The sequence below is a fragment of the Cibotium barometz genome, chromosome 49 (genome assembly GCF_041138505.1).
Source record: "Cibotium barometz isolate CiBa-2024 chromosome 49, ASM4113850v1, whole genome shotgun sequence".
NCBI classification, from domain to species: Eukaryota; Viridiplantae; Streptophyta; class Polypodiopsida; order Cyatheales; family Cibotiaceae; genus Cibotium; species Cibotium barometz.
This window is the reverse complement of record NC_141094.1, coordinates 29,304,163-29,325,095: the sequence shown is the minus strand read 5'-3', so window position 1 is coordinate 29,325,095 and position 20,933 is coordinate 29,304,163. Positions and strand designations below refer to the sequence as shown.

General features: G+C 39.3%; 2 protein-coding genes across 2 annotated transcripts; one reads left to right on the top strand and one right to left on the bottom strand.

Annotated features, from left to right (window-relative positions):
* Positions 1 to 7,317: 7,317 nt before the first annotated feature.
* Positions 7,318 to 8,300, top strand: LOC147610472 (uncharacterized). The gene has a single exon (XM_086786577.1). The coding sequence runs from the start codon at positions 7,318 to 7,320 to the stop codon at positions 8,266 to 8,268; it is 951 nt and encodes a 316-aa protein (XP_086642703.1). The 3' UTR covers positions 8,269 to 8,300.
* Positions 8,301 to 9,776: 1,476 nt separating this feature from the next.
* On the bottom strand, positions 9,777 to 13,375 carry LOC147610471 (uncharacterized). The gene is made up of 4 exons (XM_086786576.1): positions 13,122 to 13,375; positions 12,915 to 13,029; positions 12,707 to 12,821; positions 9,777 to 9,901 (listed from the first exon to the last, which is right to left on the bottom strand). Exons 1-4 carry the CDS (start codon positions 13,352 to 13,354, stop codon positions 9,777 to 9,779), a joined length of 588 nt encoding a protein of 195 aa, XP_086642702.1. The 5' UTR covers positions 13,355 to 13,375.
* Between the last annotated feature and the right edge of the window lie 7,558 nt (positions 13,376 to 20,933).

Genomic DNA, 20,933 nt, shown 5'->3' with positions numbered 1-20,933 from the left:
ACTGATCAAGATGATGCGCGCAGTGTAGACAATTGGGTATTGGCAAATAAGAGTCAAACTTTTTTCTATCAGTTGTTTGATGAATCCAAGGGACAACCATTTGTTTTGGGAGTCCAAACTAGTTGGCAACTTCACATGATGAACACCCATGGTCATGACGGTTTATTGGCCATGGACGGTACTTTCGGAATGAATAAGTACAAGCTATTCGTTGGGATTCCAATAATGCATTTCATAATACTTCAAATTTTGGTGTTACTATTAAAAAATTGGTGTATGTTTTAGTTCCATTTATATACCTTGTTGGTATTTGATGCTCATCGAAATGGTGTTCCAGTTGCATGGGCCATCACGTCGTCTTGCTCTCCATGGTTGATATCAAAATTTGGTTAACTACTTTGAGAAACCGGATTTTTGATGCCAATAGGTCTTGGCAGCCCAATGCTTTTATGGTGGATGATGCACAAGCGAAAATCCAAGCTATCAAGTGAGTTTGGACATGTGTTTTTCCACTGTTGCAACATGTGTCTTTCACATGTGATTACACATGTTTTGAGTAGCTTTCTCTTTGTATGACATATTTAGTGCAAGGAGGTGTTTGGGACACTAGTCTACCTATGTCTTTGGCAAGTTCGACGATCGTGGTTGAAAAACCTAATCAAGAAACTGTCATATGTTTCCACTCGAGCTGAAATGTTTAGATCAGTGGGAGTAATCATGAACATGCAAAGCAAAACATGTGGCACACAAGCAAGTAGTTAGAAGGAGGCCATGGGACTTCTTGAGACCTTTTTGGAAACATATAAGGACCAAGCATTATTCATCAAATACTTCAAAGAGCAGTGGATGAATTCCGTAGGTAATATATCTTGCTTCAAGTTGTTCTAATCAAATGTTCCACATTAAATATTCACGTACCACTGTGTTTGTGTTCTTTTTGTAGGGATGTGGATCCGAGCAAGTAGGAATTTACCTCATTCTAACCAAGAGACGAATGGGAGCATTAAGTCATTTCATGGAGTTCTTAAAACTCGATTCTTAACTGGCCACAAAATAATACATGGTTGTTGAGCTGACTGGCTTTTACAGAAGTTGCTTGACCCTTGCCACTCATACTGTTGGTATGATGACATGCTAAAAGAGGCAATTTCAAGAAGAATTTCAACATTATTGATGTTGTATCTAATTCAGTGCAACATGCAGAAGCCATTCTTGATGATGTTAAGTTCATAAATGAAGAGCGCAAGCATGCCCTCATTAGAAGCAAGAAATATGGCACAAGGTAGACAATGCTCATTGTGATTGGGCATGCTGCTATTGTGAGTGGGCGATGAGAGGAAACCTTTGCAAGCACCAAGCAAAGGTGTTGATGGGGGCAAATGGACTACATCAACACACGTGATTGCTAGATCTATGGGATTGTATCAGAGCAGTTGTGGGAATACTTCACATGAGTGTTTTTTTAAATTTATTTTTCAATGTCTTACATTGGTGTGCGATCATTAAACTGTTATACTTTTCCACTAGGCCATGTTTTGTCAATGGGGATTGATAGTGCTACTGACATGGGTAATTCCAATTTGCCACCTAGCCTTGGCAATGACGAAACCAATGGTATGTTATCCAACTTTTGTATGTAGAACCATGGGATTAAACTATTATGCCTAATGTTATCTTCTTCTATAGGCGCACAATCATATCATGAGGATTTGTCTCAAAAAATACAACAAATTGTCAGTGAAACCCTCTTGATTTACGCTATGTATGGATGCTTTATTTGATCGACCGTCTCCATACATAACAATATGAATGTTCTAAACCCATGTGTGTTATTTCAGATGGTGATAATGATCTTCTAACATTAACTAAGCGCTTGGCTCTCCAAATGCAAGCGTTTGTGCAACAAGCCAAAACATCAAGGGCCTTATTGGTGACATACCCACCCCATGAGTTACGAGCTTGAGATGATGGGTTTGGGAATTCACTTGCCTGTGCGAAGCCATTCTTTGAGGCTCGCCGTCGCAAGAAGCTTCATAGAAGGAAAGAAGAGGTTAGAGCCTGGTCCAAATTCCCAAAGGGGGCAAAGAAAAAGAGGGTTACGATGCAAGCGAAGCTTGACCATGCTTTGTATTATTTTTTGAAGATTAAAATTCTTCTTGGAAACACGCATTTTGAGTTGTGAGAAATTAATGTGTGTGTAAAGAAAAAACGATGTCTTTCACAAATATGATGAATAATTATAATCTTTTTGTTAACATAAATCCAACATATCTCCATAACATCATGTATATTCAACACATTTTTTGTCTTAAATTCCACAAGTGCTATGGCGAAGGTTAAGTGTCAATCATTAGGAGAAAATGTTCATTATATTGTATTTAATGTTGATTGTGATTGGGGTTGTTGCACATGTACAAACATGTGCTTGTATAAGGCTACACATACTATGTTTCATAGTTTAGCTACTAGTTGACTACTATGTTTCATAGTTTTGGTACAATGCCACTCACAAAACTGAAACGATAAATATGTTCTTTGAGCATATGTACAAAACGACTCAATACTGGAACAAGTTTGATTAATCATAACATGCAAATGGAAAGAGGCTATTTGTTACACACTTCTGCTCACCCCATGCTAAAGGAAACTCGAATACACATGGTCAATCAACCGTGCAAAAGGGTTTGAAACACCACGTGAGTGTCTCTTGATCTAATGGTCTAATCACTTTGTCTAGCATAATTAGAACATAATGAAACCTAGGAAGCAAAAATGGGTTCCGAATGATAAGCTTGGATAGGGCCATGTAATGCACACATATTTGCATAAATCGTCCTCCTTGTGCATTAGAAACACTTGCATACCATCATGTAATACAACGACATATGTGGAGCCTAGAGGACCTCATCCATGGTGGTCAATTGAAGCCTACAAGATATGATTTTGTGGGTGTTGGTGGGGGGAGGGGGGGTGGTAAGGGGACTTTTTCATGTTGCTTGTAATGGGTTATTGCAACTATTATAGGATTTATAGATGTATATATGATGATGAAATTATGGAATATATCAACTTCGAAAGGATAAAGTGCCTAGTGTACTTGATTCTTATCTATTTTCGACTCATCACATGACATGACGTAGATGCTGAAGCACATCCAACAAATCCCTACTTTAAATCCTCCTAGATGCCAAAGCAACACTCCTACTATATATTTTCCTAGTATTGCTCCTAATCACGTTTCCAATCTTTAATAAAGTCTAAAAGAAAGCAAAAGAAAATCTAATGTAATAAGAAATTGAGGACTCAATAATGAGGGTTGGAAGATACACATTAACAATGAGGGTGATATACATCAGTAATGGGGGCACACGTAGAAATCACTAACGACAATGAAAGCCTTTAAGAGGGAAGTTCAAAGAATACGTGTACACAGTAGAGGGAAGGAAAGCGAAGGAGAAGTGTTCTGACTAAAGGGGCGGCCAGCTGAAAGTAGAAATCGTGAAGGAGGGGACTATGGGCGGCTGCTGGAGACGGTCGCAATTAACGTCGTTGTTGCTGACGTGGAAATGCCACGTTGCTGGTGGGAATGCCAACGTGGCACAATCACGAGACGACAAGCTCGGGAGCTTGAAATCTATCCCGAGCCCCACTATCCAGGTTGGTTTTGATGCCTGACCATGGAACCCAACCCTCCCAAGTGAGCAAGCGGCGGGCCTTACCGCATGTGGAACTGCTAAAAAAAAAGGTTTCCACACAGACTTTCCCATTGAGAGTTATGGTTATCCCAAAACTTAGTTATGGTTAAATGCTTGAATTTTTAAGGTTCTAGTTATATAAACCTTATTTTTTTCCTTTTTAAATATCATTACCTTTTTCTAATATAAAAAGCTCGTTAGAATTTGCTTATTCTTTCACACACCCTTCAGGACAATGAACTTTAAGCAAACCCTACTCGTTTCCTATGAACTTTAAGCAAACCCTACTCGTTTCCTTTGTTTCCAGAGGATAGTGAACTTTAAGTGAACCCTACTCTTTTCCTATGTTTTCATTTTTTGGAGTTTTTTTTTTGGCACACTTCTAGTCTTTGAACTTTAAGTGAACCTTACCTCATTCCTTTATCTTGGTTTTAGATTTTTTGAATACCCCCCTCCCCCCTTTGCCACACACACACAAAAAAAAAAGCAACATGGTGCTTGGCCCCAACACAATCAATAACATTCTCCTTGCCCTTTCCCTTTAAAACTTTACTCCTTTGTTCAATACTTTACTCCCTTTAAAACTGTAGAAGGTCCTCTCTCTCTCTCTCTCTCCAACCAACTCATGGGCTATAGAATTTTTCTTTATTTGAGTATCTTAATCCCCACTAAAACCATTACATCATCATAACACACATGCACACACACGCACGCATGCACACACATGGACATTAACATACTATTAAGAATTAACATACTATTAAAAATTATCACAAGATGTACTACCAAAAATTTGACATTTATTTTAATACATATGGGTTATATAGTTTATTAATTAACACCATTTTCAATCAACTAAAGGAATATCTTCAAAGTTGATGGATCTAATTTGTATCTTTGAAAATTTTCATTTAAAAACTAGTGTTTCTCATTAACTTGGTTATGCATACATAATATGTTTTTAAACTACGTACGATAATAATGGATAATCTTTAAAAAATACCATTACGATTTAAAATAATATATTTGTACAATAATAATGGATAGTCTAAAATAATTCATTTTGTACAATCATAATGGGTAGCCTAAAAAGTTAATAATGTGATTTAAAGAATATTTTTTTTTAATTTTACCAAATAAACAATAAGAAAACCAAGTTTTCAACGAAAATTACTTGATAATTCTCAATCTTTTAAACCATCCACACTTTCATTATCTCTTTGGCCCTTACCTTTTAAACTATCTACAATCACATTATCTCTTTGGCCCTTATCTTTTCAAATATTTATACTCTCATTATCTCTTTGGCCCTTTTCTTTTAAACCATATACACTCTCATTATCTCTTTGGCCCTTTTTTTTAAAACCATATACACTCTTTAAACCATCTACACTCTCATTATCTCTTTGGCCCTTATCTATTTACGTGTGCAACCATATTATCGTGGCCTGTCTTGCCTCTAGAGAATGCATTTTCTTCCAAGCTATCTTCAACAACATAAGTGGTGGAGCTATGGATGGAGAATCTTCTTCCATGATGCTCTAGACCAACATTTTTTAGAGGACCTTGTAGCCATTAGGATAAATCAATAGCCCCTACTTTTCCCTATCCACACTTAACCTAGTTAGCTACTTTTAATATTAACATAGTCTCCTCACACCTACTTTCATGGGTCAATATAATGAAATGGGATTGGCAAATTGCATCATCACAGCAAGCATAGATCACAATTGAGAAAGATCCAAACTAGAAATATTATGTATCTACAATCTACTAAATCAATAACTTGGGCTTTGCTTAAATAGCCCTGAAATGGAACATATCAAAGTTCTTGAGATTTGAAATATCCATAATTATGAATATCCTCTATCCATTCTAATAATCATCACATATAAATCTCACTTTATAACCATGCATAATGTAATAACATCTAACAAATGATGTGGTAAATAACTAAACATTATCCTTCAAATCTCCCCCTAAATGATCAACTTAAGTGGTTAATAGGTGAACATTATCCTCCAAATCTCTCCCTTAATGGTAGACTTATTTTCTTTTATACCCTTCGTATCTCTACAAAACTCAAACTTCACTTTTCCAAGTGGCTTATCTGCAACTTATTCTTTCACTTATGTTGCTTGAACTTTTCATGAACAAAATAACTTACACCTCTCTTACACATCTCATACACCCAAAAAGTGAATTCTATAGGCATCTTCAGCTAAGTAAAATCATACTAATAGTCTAATCATACTCAAATACAATAAAAAACTCATTTAAAATTCAAAACTTAATAGGTTAAAAATACAAAAGGGAGCTAAACTTTCCCTGTGGCACTCATGCCAAAAAATGTTTTGTCTAGTTTCGATTACTCCTAGAAACATAGTCACAAGAGCTTACCCCTTAATGAGCTACAACGGTCATGGGGATCTTTCCAATGGCTGAACTTGAGTACACCACTTCAAGAGCTCCATAGCTCCGTGGGTAGTAGTTCCCGTCATCATTTCCCCATGAGCATTGTCACACCATCGAATAGTGGACTACGGGTCCTTCTCCTTCCTCTCACCTCAAATCATTTGTACACTCTCACTAGCATGCATTATTACAGAAGGTAATTAGCAAGATTATTAGATGATGTAACTCGCTAAAGACAATCTTTTGTTGTTGCGAGCTTTGTGATACCATGGCCATACACAAAAGCATAAGAAACAGTATATATAACCAAGAAGCATTGCAATCAAGCTTTCTTTTTTATGTGCTACCTTGTTCATAAAGGTCTTAAATATATATATATATATATATATATATATATATATACATACATAGAAATAAGAAATTCTATTGTATTTTTGGCATCTAATTGAAAAATGTGCCGATAAAGAAACTTTTAAAATAATAGAAAACTATGCAAAAGCTCCCTATCAAAATTCATAATTGATATTAATAACAATTCTAAAAACTCAAGTTAACAATTGTTTGTGCACAAATTTTTTTTACAAGCCTATAAATACTTTCAAGAACATTGTTGTGTAGCACTTGATTTGTGAGAAATAATTCATTGCCCCCGATTCATATGGTTCTGACCAAAAAAATAATTCAATGTGGCGGTAGTGGATGGTAGAATGCTATTGTGCAGCCCCACCAAACACCATCGCATCCTAGGTTGTGTGCCATTGGTTTACAATGCGTATATCAAATGGGCTGCATGATGCATCGTGTAAAACGAGGTGTCGGGTGTGTGCGTGTGAATCTACTTATTCTAACCATTAATGCTAACGCCTTGCCTTCCCGCTTATTATTTAACAAAGTGAAAAAGCGTGGCTTAGAGTTTTCGACTGGAATTATAAGAACCCTGCCTTATATTTCCTGTCGTCCACAGCTAAGGTCATGCCACATTTTTAATTTATTAGCTTGCTTTTCTATCTCTGTCGCCCCAATCTTCGATTTTCTGAAATCATGAACACAGTGCACACCAATCGTCTCTCTCTCTCTCTCTCTCTAGATCGTCTATTAGCAGTAACTTTTCTAGAGGTATGCAGCAGGTTTGTAAGCTTGTAGGTTTGAAAGCCATCCGCCCTCGCGTTGAACACTAGTCACTCCTCAAGACCAACAAACCTCAAGAATGGAGACTGCTAAGAACTTTGGGTTAAAGGACTTCTGGCTGCCAGACAGAATTCATGCAATTCACGTGCTTTCAGTGGAAAGATTTGAAGGATCTGAGAGTTTGCAGGGGACGTACCAGGCATGGTTGCAGAAAGAGAAGCAATCCCTCTTACCGAACTTTGGCATGACAGAACTGCACTGGGCGTGTCTCTGTGGTGATGTGAGCAAAGTGGAGAACTTGCTCGAGACATCATCAGCTGAAGATGTTCATGCCTACTCCATCGCAGGAAATGCATCCAAGGAAGAGCTGCCGGCCATTTATCAAGCTCTCCATGCAAAGAGACAAGATATTGCTCAATTCATTCAAAAACACAGTGAGGGAAAGTGCCAAGATGCTGTCAATAAGAGAGGTGAGAAAACAGGGCGAACTGCTTTACATTGGGCCACGCTGCGAGGCGAGGTGGAGATCGTAGCACAGCTGTGCAGGAGAGTGTTTGCAACAGAGTTGATGGCAAATGTGGAGGATAAATCTGGAAAAACGGCATTGCAGTACGCCAACGAGATGAATCAAGGTGCCGTCGAGAAGGAGTTGACGGAGAGGGGAGACGTCCGAGCCCATCTGGAGGGGCTGTACAGAGATCGGCAAGTGTACGTGGATGCGGCCAATGCTATCTTGGTAGGTGCTGCCTTGATTGCAAGCGTTACATTCGCCGGATGGCTCCAGCCGCCTCTCAACTATACCATGTACTACGATCTTCCTCCAATGATCTCTCCCCCCGCACCTCCATCTACCTTCCAGTCCTACGCTGCCGTGCAACAGCACGTGGGTGTGCGTGTGTTCTGGGCCTTCAATTGCCTCTCCTTCATCTTCTTCGCCATTGCCACCGTCGTAGCGGGACTCGTGGGCGTGGTACCCGTGCCCGGCCGCTACATCGCATTCGTGCATGTGTGTATGTATGTACTGACGTGAAGTCATCAACATGGAAAATTCAAAAAACTCTTTGTGATGCGGTGTTATTTAATGGAAACTACCACTAAAAGTTCTAAATTGGTTTCTGAGCTATAATTTTCCATAACCACAGAGTGCCTTTTTATGACTAACACAAGATTGGTTTTTTGAAATCTTATAAGAGGTGCTTAGTTTGACCATGCAATGTTGTTTACTTGATGCGAAGTTGTATGTTAGCCTCCCTTATAGCCAATCGATTACATTGTACTACTATGGGAATGATCTTCTTCAAGTTTACTAAAATATCATCTTTTAATGTGACAAGTACTAGATATTACACCTTGTCTTTAAAGATTTGAATTTGAATCTTTTAGCATAGAACTTGTGCTCTACAATTTGAAAGGCTCTTTTGTGGTATTCGTTTCACTTATCTATTTACAAGGTTATGAGGGCCTTATCGTGAGTGGACGTGACACAAAATATCGAATCTGATAAGTCTTTAAATGATATTTTTTGCAACACAAATAGTGTTGCCAAACAATATTTTTGAAAATGGACTAAAGTGTTGCTAATTAGCGACACAATTCTTGTTACAAAAACTACTTGTAGCATTCTATATGTTGGAGGCCTTCTGGTTCTTCTTCTTCTCACTCTCTCACTCACAATCCTCTCTCTCTCTCTCTCTCTCTCTCTCACACACACACACACACACACTATATTTGATCTACCACGGCTACAATCATGTGCGAGGTGTGTACCATCGTGTGTGGAATGTATGAGGGATATGACAACGTATGTGTGTATTCACTATGATGCAGTTTGACACAAAATACTCAACTTTTGTCGATGATTCCTCTTGGCCATGAAGGTTGGCAGCTTTTATTTCTTTTAAAAAAATGCATTTAATTGATAAAGAAATATAAGCATTTAATTGAATAGTTATAAGATAAAATTTTTTTGTTAAATTACATATACATATGCATGTTTCTGTTAAAAGGGCTTGTAGATACAAATGATTTAGAAAATTATGTACCAAACAAAGAACACAGTGAATCTATATGTGTGTATATATATATATATATATAAACGATAAAGAAGTATACAATATACATGACTGATCATGCATGACTGATCATGCATGAATCCATGGCCATATATGGAAATAATAATGGATATGCATAATCATATATAAACGATAAAGAAGTATACAATATACATGACTGATCATGCATGAATCCATGGCCATATATGGAAATAATAATGGATATGCATAATCATGTCAAAAAACTGTCCGAATCGGAATGTAACCATAGAAGGTACTCTAGCAACTAGTAAGCTAATGATCCTCCTCGTCCGAGTAGCTAGGCCAATTCGTATGATCCTCTCTCTTATCATCACTCTGGATGCCGTTCGTGGTGCCATCATATCATGTCTACACGTAAAAACAGAGGGGCCCTGAAAAGGTGTGAAGTACAGTTCAGATGCGCTCGGTTGTTCTTGACAACCTAAACCCCCAATGTCTCAAAGATTCATGACTTGTTCCAACTGCTGGCAACAATGAAACTGAACTGGTTGCACTCACTTGCCCCCAGTGATTCTTTCTTCGGATCACCACCAAGTGACCAGGTGGCGGAACTTATCACATGTGGAAGTGCTGGAAAAAAGAGTTTCCACCCAAACTTTTTTTTTTAAAAGTTTGGCGTTAGAGGCGGGCTTAGTACCCATGGGACCCCCCTTATCCCACAAAGCAGGGGAAGCTTCAATCGGAACACAAGGTCAAGACATCAATCGGGGTAGCCAGCAGGGTTCGAACGAACCCATAACCTGGGTTTTGACAACGAAACGCCTTAGCGACTGAGCTACCGCCCGATGTGACAGACCCAAACTTTTCAAAAATCCAAGCTATTTCTTACATATTTTTTAATAACTTGATGGTATTTACCTCAACAATTTGCATGTATTTTTCAAATTTAAGAGGTGCAAAATATGGTGACCCCCGAGTGCAAAATTCACTCAACCCCCGTCTTTTTTTTTGGGAACAATAATTATATATTTATATTTACAAAGCAACAACTTTCAATTAAAGAAAGTTTTCTGCCAAGTTCATATCACAAATACTCCCAATCTCTATTAAGGAGGTCGCATATTAACTCCCACTTCTCATCTTCTAACACAAAAGAGGTCCTTTCCCAAGATATATGAAAGCTCAACCGCATGAAAGAAGTAAACAAAACATGAGAAGTGAATCCCTTAAGCATTTTCTCTTCAAAATATTCCACTTTTCTCCAAATCTTGACCACAGGCCTCTTGCCCACCACAAGATTTTCAATCAAGGCCATAAAAATAACACCTGGTTGCTTTTCCTTCAGTGCCAAAACTTAGAGTATTTGCTTTTCCTTCAGTGCCAAAACTTAGAGTATTTGTTCCTCACATCTTTCCAAGTGGGGTGCGTCTATTTAGCGAGCCAAGAGCAGTGAGCACAGAACAGTGAGTAGAAATAAAGTCCTTGTGAAAGTGAGCAAGTAGAGGCATGGTATGATGTTAAGCGAGCATGTAATGTTAAAGAGAAGAGTGAAACCATAGTGCAACTCTATAATGAACAGAACAAAGAAGACTAAAAAAGTTTAAAAATGACTATTGCAAATAAAGCATTTTCAAATGAATGGTGCGGATATAAAAAATCACTACAAAACTCATACTACTTGGCTCGCTAAAAAGACGTTGAATTGGTCATTGAGCTACTAATAGAAACAAACTATTGTTTGCAACCACATGGAAACCACAGTGACCAGAGAGCATAGAAATCAAGCCATTAAGATGCACACCAAATTTAATAGCCATACCACTGACACAACAATATAATACTCTTTAGAAACCATAACCATAGGATTTAAAAATTTTATAATCCAAATAAAAATTGTCCAACAATCAACTACATGCTATTGTAAAAAACATTCAGAAGCATAACATCCATCAAAACATTACTTCCAATAGTCCCAAAAAAATGATTGTCTCAATTAAAAAAAAGACTATCTCTAATGGCATTCTGATGTAGACATGTGATCCTCATAACTGCAAGAGACACAAAGAAAAGAAAATAAGCTTTATCAATACAAAATTATTCTCTACTAACATATTTATCTTTTCAACATGCATACCTTTGCTGAGTATGGTTCTAATAGGTGATCATAGATCCGCTCATCCTTGTCTAACATTATGACATTGCGATCCATAAATGCTGCCACTAGCCCAAGAGTTCCAGTGCCAGCAAACAAATCCAAAATCGTGTCCCTAGGAGGACGACTGAAGACGAAGACTATGTATTTGCTAAGCCGCTGACCTCTCTGACAACCGCCCCGCCATGGTCTACCCTTTCTCTTCACCAGATCCTCCGATGGCACTCTTGAAAATGCACACAAACCATTAACCATATGCCATAAAGATCACCGAAAATCATTTTAAATTCTATCTTGATTTGAATGCATACATACATTTCAAAGATAAGATCTTGCCCTACATCAAGATCATCACCTAGTGCCAAATCCCTTAGTTGATCCCCATGCATCACAAATCTTGTAGCAGGAGATGTTGAGCGAACAAAAACAGCCAATATTAGACAAGTGACCTACAAGCAAAGACACATTGGTTGTTCATGCATTTTCACCTTAAATGGGACAAAGAAGATTTGCACAAATGACAGCCCCAAAGAGAACAACACCAATACCTGGGTAGTAATCATTTCCCCATCTTCTTCCCAATAGGTGGAGTACACCTCACAACCTGTCTATGATAAATGCCAAACCCAACGCTCTGTGCAACCTGCTCAATGGTCACTCCTTCTTCCATAGTGTAAAGGTATGTAAAGAAGCCTCGATCCGAGAGACAAGAATCAACAACTTTAAAAGTAGAGTCATACATGCCATCCCCAATCTTATTCCAATATGGAACCTTGTTTGCAACACAACCTCCAATGATGATATTTGAGGGGAAGTCTGCAAATATCAACTCCACAGTAATCGGACCCTCTACTCTTGACATTCCCTACTGTGCAAATAACATTCATGGCATCAAGCACTTGCTTTCCCAATGAGGATGCAAGGTCCTCAATACTGACATTGAAGGCATAAATGGTTCCTATAGACAGGTTTTTGACATTTAACACACATAGTCTCAAGTCAAAACAATCGGATCACGATAGAGATGAGGTAGGAAGCTCACATACCTGGAGCTTGCAATGTCATGGTTATGATGTCAATTGGTTGTATCCCGCCTGCACTACTATTGGATGTCTGTTGTTGACTCTGCTCCCTATTTGCTTCCATTGCTCGATTCACCTCCAATGCACGATTCACTATTTCCCTCCCTAAATTCACTGGTAATGACTTACGAAAAGAAGCCGATGCAATCGATGCTGCATGTGATGTGGATGTGGCCTCATTATGATCAATTTGCTGGCTACGAAGCTCCAATATAGACTTATGTTGGCGATACACATCAAGCTCCTCCTCAGGCACATGGTTTCTTTCAAGGTCCAACCACCACGGGCAGAAACGAGACTCTATGCTTGACATGGCCTGTTCAATGACAAACATGGGTAAACACAACTCACCCTCAACATGAACATGTTTCTCAATCATGGATTCAAAATGACAAATTCAATCACTTACTCTTCCAAGCTTCAAATCGGCATACATATAAGATTGATTGTCAACACAAAGCCACACACTAGCGAGAGGGGGTAAAATATCCAATTGGTGCTCCTCAATTTCAGAAAGCAACCATCTACAAGCCAAAGCCCAAATGATAAAACAACACACAGAAAGAAGCATGCATGTTTTTTAAAAAGGAATATCTGGGTTATGTTGTAGGAAAACCTATAAACGACTCGCCGTGCAGCACTTTGTAGGCCTGGTTGATGGTCAATATCATGGCTAAATTTTATGCCTCCTTCGTGCACTTTGAAAGCCCTTTTGAAGTACTTTCTTCTGCATAGAACAACAAAAGAGGTGAATCGGCTCTCACCTGGCAACCTGACTCGATCGGCATTTTTAATATCATTTTGGATTCTCAAACCCAGCTCCGTGATCTGAAGCCAGTAGGAGTACATGTGCAGCCATTCCCTAACCTTTGTCTTATCATTTGGCATACCCTCAAGTGATCGCACTGCAGCCTGAGAGTTCTCCAATAGCTTGACAATGTGAGCCTTATCTGTGTCTCTGATGCAAGCAGAACCTATCATATTGAGCTTTTCCTCTGTGGCCACATGATTGGTTGACGCGTGCCATGGGAGGGAGAGCACTGCACACCAAAAGGCCTCGCCGTTGGAGGGATCAGCAATCCTTGCATATTTTGATGTTTTTCCTCTGTAGAGAACTTCTACCTTCCGAGTCACATTCTCCCTAGCAGACTCGGCAAGTGGTCCATTTGATGCCTCATCAATTTTTTGCTCCATCTCATCCTTGAACAAGAGCCAAGTCATAATCTGGATTGGCAAATGAAGCCAACTAGGCCTTCCTCTGGTAGATGCACTCTGCATCTCTCTCTCAACCCATAGCTTGTCCTCATTGTCCAAATGTGCCATGAGAGTTGTTAGGTCGGACTCTCCCAATCTTCTTAGTTGAAATAGACGATCACCAAATGTGGTTGGCACAAATGCATAATCATGCGTCCTACAAAACAAAGAAAAAATATGTTAATATTCTTGAGTACAAACAACTTACTTGACATAGAAGGAGACTCTGATAACAAATTAACTTACTTGTTCAACCTGGACAATGAAAACAAAAGCTCACCCACAAAAGCTCACCCACATCCCTCCGCTCGAACACATAAAATTTACAGAGAACACAACAATGCATGGACAAATCCCCTTGAAACCCTGTAATAAAACACAAAATTAGGAAGGACAAAGAAGCATAAGAAACTATAACATCCCAATGAGAACTCACCTGTAGAAATGCAGTCCGTCCAAGCATTGTGTCGATTATTACCATCAAGAATATGCACCATTTTTCGGCTCAAGTACGGACCCCAATCGGGGTCAAGTGCAAGAGTTTCCTCAAATTGTTGATTCATAGTCCTCCAATGCTCATCCCAAGATTCCTCCCTCTCTTGTGTCAATGGTGTCTCCTCCCCTTCCAAGTCCATAATTGATACTGTGAAAGCTCCCATGCTCTCAATGTACCCACCTAGTTTTTTGAAGCTTCGAGTAAGAGATTATCTGTTGAGGGAGAAACCTTTCAGATTGCCTCCGTCTGGATCATCCTACAGAGAGAAACACGTGGAGGTGGAGACCTAAATTTGACTCCTATCCTATCTAAAAAGGCTTGTGGAGTAGATGTCTCTAGAATCTTCCCAAAAATATCAACCTTATTTTTTTTCTGCTTGCTTCCTTCAGTTTGGGTTGTGACAATTGTTTCTTCTTGATCCTCTAGTGGATGTGTGTTCTCTTCCCCCTCTATCTCTCTCCCAGTATCCTCAGTATTCTCACCTTCATCCTCATTATCACCACCTTGAGTATTCTCACCCTCATTTTGATCACCTTTATTTTCCTCAATTGCCCCCACTACATTTTGTCCATCCTCCTCATTTCTTTCATCACTATGTAGATGCTGCCTATCCATATCCACCTCCAGGTTAGTGTCATCTATGATATGTACCGCATGCTCTGTAGTAGGGTTTGAGGAGGCGGCTTGCTCCAAAGTGCTAGAAAAATCAGCTTGCCTCCTTGTGTGTCTCGATGAGCTCTCACCTGGGCCAACCTGCACACTCTTTTTCCGCTTAGCAAGAGGTAACTCATCCATTTTTGCACAACAAGAACCTTTCAAGCAAGATGCTCTAGTGAAATGACTCGAACTCATTTGAAAACCAGATAGCCATGCAAAAATACAAGAACAAATCTTCAAATAGTATTCTACTCGTATTGTATAATTAATTGATTATTTTAACAGCAAATTCAGTAATACGACACAAACTTAAAGAAAAGGTGGCACATTCACTAAAGAGATTAAATTGAGTACTGCAACACAATCATCAAACAAAGGTGGCACATTCACTATCCAACAAAACGGCCAACTCATTATAACGAACAGAATATCTTTGAGATTATCATATGGAGTGCTTTGGCCCAAATTCCAAGGCATTCAAAGCCGTATTGAATATTTTAAAAAAATCTCCATTGGAAAATATTTACGGAGCCCTTTTCAGGTGTTCAATTCAAGGCATTCAAATTTATTGGAAAATATATAAAGATTCGGTAGCCCAAATCTGAAGGCATTCAATATTGAGTACTAATAAACTTTAGAAGTGATATTTCGCAATCCAACACTTTTTTAAGGACAAACTTTTTCTTTTTGTGCTATTGTTCTTTAGATGCACAAGTTTGCTGGTCTCGTCTCTCGACTGTGTGAGCCGTTTCTCAACCAAGAAGACATCAAATGTGAGTTTTTTGAGCTTCTTGTATACACAAAGTCTGCATAATATAGACAGTAGTAAGAGAGACAGTCTATGCAATGTGTTTGAGACAGCACCATATAGATAGCATGTTCTTACACTACTCTCTCCAAATTTCTGCCGCCGGCCCCCGAAGCTTGAAACGAACTCAAAATTGTGATGATTTTTTCAATGCTCGGCAGCAAAACATCCTATTATTTTGTGCGCTGAGCGCACAAATTAATTCAAGAAAAATAGCAAGAGGTAACGCCGCACATCTCATACTGTGTGTGGAGTGTGGCAGTAGCAAAACATCCTATTATTTTGTGTGCTGAGCGCACAAATTCATTCAAGAAAAATAGCAAGAAGTAACGCCGCACATCTCATACTACTGTGTGTGGAGTGTGGCGGCAGCAAAACATCCTATTATTTTGTGCGCTGAGCGCACAAATTCATTCAGGCAAAATAGCACAAATTCATGGATGATGATACCTTTCTGTGTCTCTTTGTTGGGGAGAAAGATTGGAGTGGGGAGAGGGCCCTGCGCATGAGATCAGCGTTTCTTTGCTGGGGAGACGTATGATGCTTCATGATCGCTTCTCTGCGTGTGTGTTTGAGGGAAGATGCTTCTGTGTGGAGGACGACTAAAAGCCTTAAGTAATTGCTTCATAAGAAGTAGCCGACTACTAAAAACCCTAAGTTAGGCACTGGACAAACTTTTTTATCCTAACACTAATGAATTTCAACACTAAAATTTAAGGGTTTGGTCAATATTTTTCTGATTTTTTTAAATCTATAGCACAGTTATGCTATGGCATCCAACTGGTAGAGTCTTTGAAATCTAACAGGAGATTATGAAAAAGCGCAAGAACTAACACAAAGCAAATATGTGTGTGTGTGTGTGTACGTGCGTGTGTGTGTGTGCGTGCGTGCGTGTGTGTGTGCGTGTGTGTGTGTATACATACACACACACACACAAACATATATACATGTGTGTGTGTGTGTGTGTGTGTGTGTGTGTGTGTATACATACACACACACACAAACATATATACATATATACATGTACTCTTTTTGATACCCTTCATTATGACTATTTTTGCAATAAATATTTTTATTTGCTTCTATCCATAGTCTTAAAATGAGCCTGGTAAAATTGTATTATGGCTAGTATATGCTATTGATTAGAGCAAGAACATCTAGTATTAAAATATTTTTGGCTAATATTCAATGTAAATTCCTTAATTGTTGTTGTGATTGCATTATGCAGGGAGGCTCGTGTTTTCCTCCATTCTACAATGGGTGCATGCATCCGAGTCTCCTTCTTGAATGGCAAATGTCTTGTGTCAATCAACATGATCCGAGGGAAGCTTGGAACTATTGGTGGGATAAATGTGGAGGCCTTACTTGAAATTGGAGGAGAGTATGAGCCCATTTGTCCTTTACACTTGTATGCAGGGATTGGAGACGAGGCATATTTTATCCTGGAGCATTCATTGTCCTCTGTATATATTGCCAAATCAGAGAATTATTTTGAGACCCCAGAACAAGGCCCCTCAACTATATTTCCTCCCGGTTCTTGAAAGAGTACTCCAATGTAAGTGGCATTAACTTTGACTTTGACATTTTTTGTTTTGCATTGTGCATTGAATTAGAGAGCATTGTGCTTTACAGTGACTTGGACACTGAAGAGATAGAAGAAATCAATGTCCAAGCACATGGGTCATTGCAAGAGGAGATAGAGGTCTCTCCTGTGGAAAAGTGCTTTCAACATTTGGAAGAGGAAGATGTTCAGTTTGATACTGCGGTCTCTTGCTTTCAAATAATCCGCATGTTACCTCCTACTGATGTCTTGCACACTTTAATCCATGATTGTGATTACAAAGGCAAGGTAAAAGAGCTTCCCAAGGTGTACCCAGAGTTCAGTACATATGAGCTTGACGGTGGGAAAGGTATGGAAGGGATGGAGCAAAAATACGAGGGCAACATTTGGACAAAGCCACAAACGCAAACTAGGGCCAATAAAACTTTTGTTCTTAGGAAGAGCTTCTGCGGGGGAACCTTCCAGTGCATGAATGAGCACTGCTCCTTTAGGACACGTATGAATCAACCAAACAAACTCCATTAGAATGGGCAGCTGATAAAATCTCCAAAATATGGGAATTTAGCAATTGGGAGCTTCGGGAACCTTGAGTGTTTTTTCTGCAAGCATGTGCCAATGTGTCTTAAAGAATGTCCTGCCTGTGTCTATTATTTTATGCCAAAAGAATCAATGCATAGCAGACTATTTATTCATTATGGCAAACATACACACATGGTTTCCAAGGGAATGTGCCGAGCATCGATACGAAATATCAAGGCCTTTTGTAGCACGTGCAGTGGGCATCGACCACAACGCTGGGCCCAGAAAGGTACAAATGATTGTGGCAAGGGAGGTGGTTCTAAGAGCATTCACTGATGATGACAAAGCACAGGGAGAATTCATGACAGAGAGGGAGCTACAGGAGATGTTGCAAGAGTTGCAAAGTTTGATAAATGTCAAAAAGTACGTAGGAAGTGCAATTTAGCAAAGAATAGTATGCAATTATCATCTTTAATACACTAAGTATGCTTTATAAATGCAGGGTGAAGCAGATGGTAATGCAAACACGAAAAACAACACGGCCTCTGGGTGAAGGATATGAAGCCATTCTTAATCTAAAAAGAACATGCCATTTTGAGTTCTTCCATGGTTCTCGATTTCCATTGCAAGCCACCACTACTACTGAGCGTTGCTTTATCTTTAAGATGTCTACTACTGGACCTGGTTCTGGGATTGACATTGTTCGGCGAATGGACAAGGATGGTAATGGGGATCTTAATCAAGCATGGGTCTGCTTTGATCATGTGCATCGAGTGGATACTGGGATGGCATACAATGGGAGCACATGTTTATGACCACATGTAAGTTACAAGCGGTAGAGAGCATTACTTAATTTGTGTCTTTAATATAACTCTGTTTCCATTTGTGGCATGCAGGATTGGTGAGCTATTGACAATAGCAACTTGTGAATTTAGAGAAGAGGATGAGGATGCTCAAGTCATGTTTTGGGAAAATATGAATTTGGTAATGGTGGAGCACACAGGGAAGGTAGCAAATTTTTTTGGGTTTATGGCGGATGAGGCTAGCGCTAACTGGAATGCAGTGAGACGTGTCTTCAACGACGGAAAGGAGATGATTGAAAGGGAAAGGTCATGTTTATGGCATTGGGAAGACAACCTTTGTGTCCACACGCAGAGGTACATCTATAGCCCACATCAAGAAAAGCACAGGGAGATGTGTGAGAAGTGGAGGACTGCCCCAAACAAAGAAAGTGCCCTTCAGCAATTTCGCAGGATACGAGCATGGTGGGCAGCTGGCAAGGCAGCTGATAGAAACATCCCTAAGCTTCTTAGCTGGTTGAGTTGGTGGCACTATAGGGTTAGTCGATGGGGTCATTTCATTTTAAAGGTAATGTTTGTAAGAGATTATTCATTGTATTATTGTGTGCCTCCTACTTATGTGCACTGCATTGTTCTTAATCAATTTCTACCACTCTCTTGTAGGATGGAGAGCCTATTGTCAATGCTCTTGTCCCAAGGACAAATATGTCAGAGACCAAGCATGCAAGCTGGGGGTTGGCAAGGGAGGGGTATAGTCAAAAGATTAGTCTTTATGATGCTTGTGTGACAGATCTAATCAATGCTTACTTCCAATGTGCCAGACAACTGGCTTTCTTGGAAGGAAAATACACAGGTTGTGGGCCTACATTGTAGCTTTTGGTTGAGAGAGCTCTTTCGCAAGAGAAAGCAAGTCCATCCCCAATAGCTACCTCACGAGCAGTGGATGATGCAGTGGTGGCAGGGACCCCTATGTTTTCAAATAGGGTAAAATTCAAGGGTGAGAATAAAACTATTCGAGCCAAAAGGCCACTACACGACTCGACAGAAGAAAACTTTGGCAACTCTAGCCATAGGCCTGAGTTTAACTATGTGACAAGAGAGAGGTTAGAGCCTGCAATAGAGGTCGATGAGCAATGCAAAGTTTTAGAGAGCCTTGAAAGTGATGTGCATGATACAAAGTGGGCCTTGCGGAGGATACCAACAGTGAATCGAGTTGAGTGCAACCACTGGGCATCAGGGAAAAAGTGTAGCTCAAGGTTGCGAGGGGGTGATGTCAATCCTTGTTTTTGGAGTGATTATCCTCCTGGAAAAAGGAGAAGTATTGCTATTTTTGTAATACAGATGTTAGGCACACTTGGAAAATTACAAAGACAATATTACATCCACCAGAGGATGTCCCTTGTGTTTGGCCCATTGCTAAAGGTACCAAGTTACAAGTGAAAGAAGCCTGCAAGCTTATTAGAGCAGGATATGACATTGGTATTCCTCTTGAGTTTTTTCTAGAAAAGGAGCTTGCAAAAGGCACTAGCGAGACAAACAAGGAGGTGAAACAATTTCCATATCGACGAGGAATTTCAAAGGCTGCATTTGGTGAAATCACTGCAGCCTTAAATATGCATGCAGAAGTTGTAGGCAGCCATATACATATAGAAGGGGTAAAGGAAACATTTAGTATTAATCCATTGACCAATGGGAGCCAAGGCACACCTCTGATAGAGGTCACTATTCAGAAGAATCCAATGTGTTCATGTGTGGAGTTCAGAGATAGAGTGGCCAAGAAAAGACCATATCTTGCATGCAAGCACATATACTTTGTGTTCTTAATGATTCTTGGACAGGATGTGAACAACAATATGCATATTCATCAAGTTTGTATTTCTGAGAGAATTGTAAAAGACATGCTAACTAAGTCTATTAGAAGTCATCCTCAACAGCTTTAGGAACCTGCAACCCACTTTAGTTGAAATATGTATGGGGGTCATGTCATACCAGCTGAACCGCAGTACTTGTTTTGGAAATGTTTTGGTTATTTTATAAATTTTCTTGTCTATTGTCTTTTGTTTGCTAATGGCTCTCCAACATTGTGAATACTATAGATTCAATATCTTTTTAGTAAGCCAAGCAATATGGGTTTAATAGTGATTTTTTGTATATGCACCATTGGTTCGAAAAAAAAATTATTGCAATGGTCATTTTAGAACATTTCATGTCTTCTTTGTTTGATTGCTACAGAATTGCATTGTGGTTCCACTCTTCTCTTTAACTCTTCATGCTCGCTTAACATCATACCATGCCCCCATCTGCTCACTTTCACAAGAACATGAGCTCTACTC

What these genes read in the sequence shown, in the direction of transcription:
- LOC147610472 (XM_086786577.1), top strand. Translation starts at nt 7,318, where the DNA reads ATGGAGACTGCTAAGAACTTTGGGTTAAAGGACTTCTGGCTGCCAGAC.
- LOC147610471 (XM_086786576.1), bottom strand. Translation starts at nt 13,354, where the DNA reads ATGTACTCCTACTGGCTTCAGATCACGGAGCTGGGTTTGAGAATCCAA. An exon ending in GCACGGCGAGTCGTTTATAG is followed by an intron (nt 13,030 to 13,121) that starts GTTTTCCTACAA and finishes TTTGGCTTGTAG; the next exon opens with ATGGTTGCTTTCTGAAATTG. An exon ending in TAAGTCTATATTGGAGCTTC is followed by an intron (nt 9,902 to 12,706) that starts GTAGCCAGCAAA and finishes TCTTTTTTCCAG; the next exon opens with CACTTCCACATGTGATAAGT.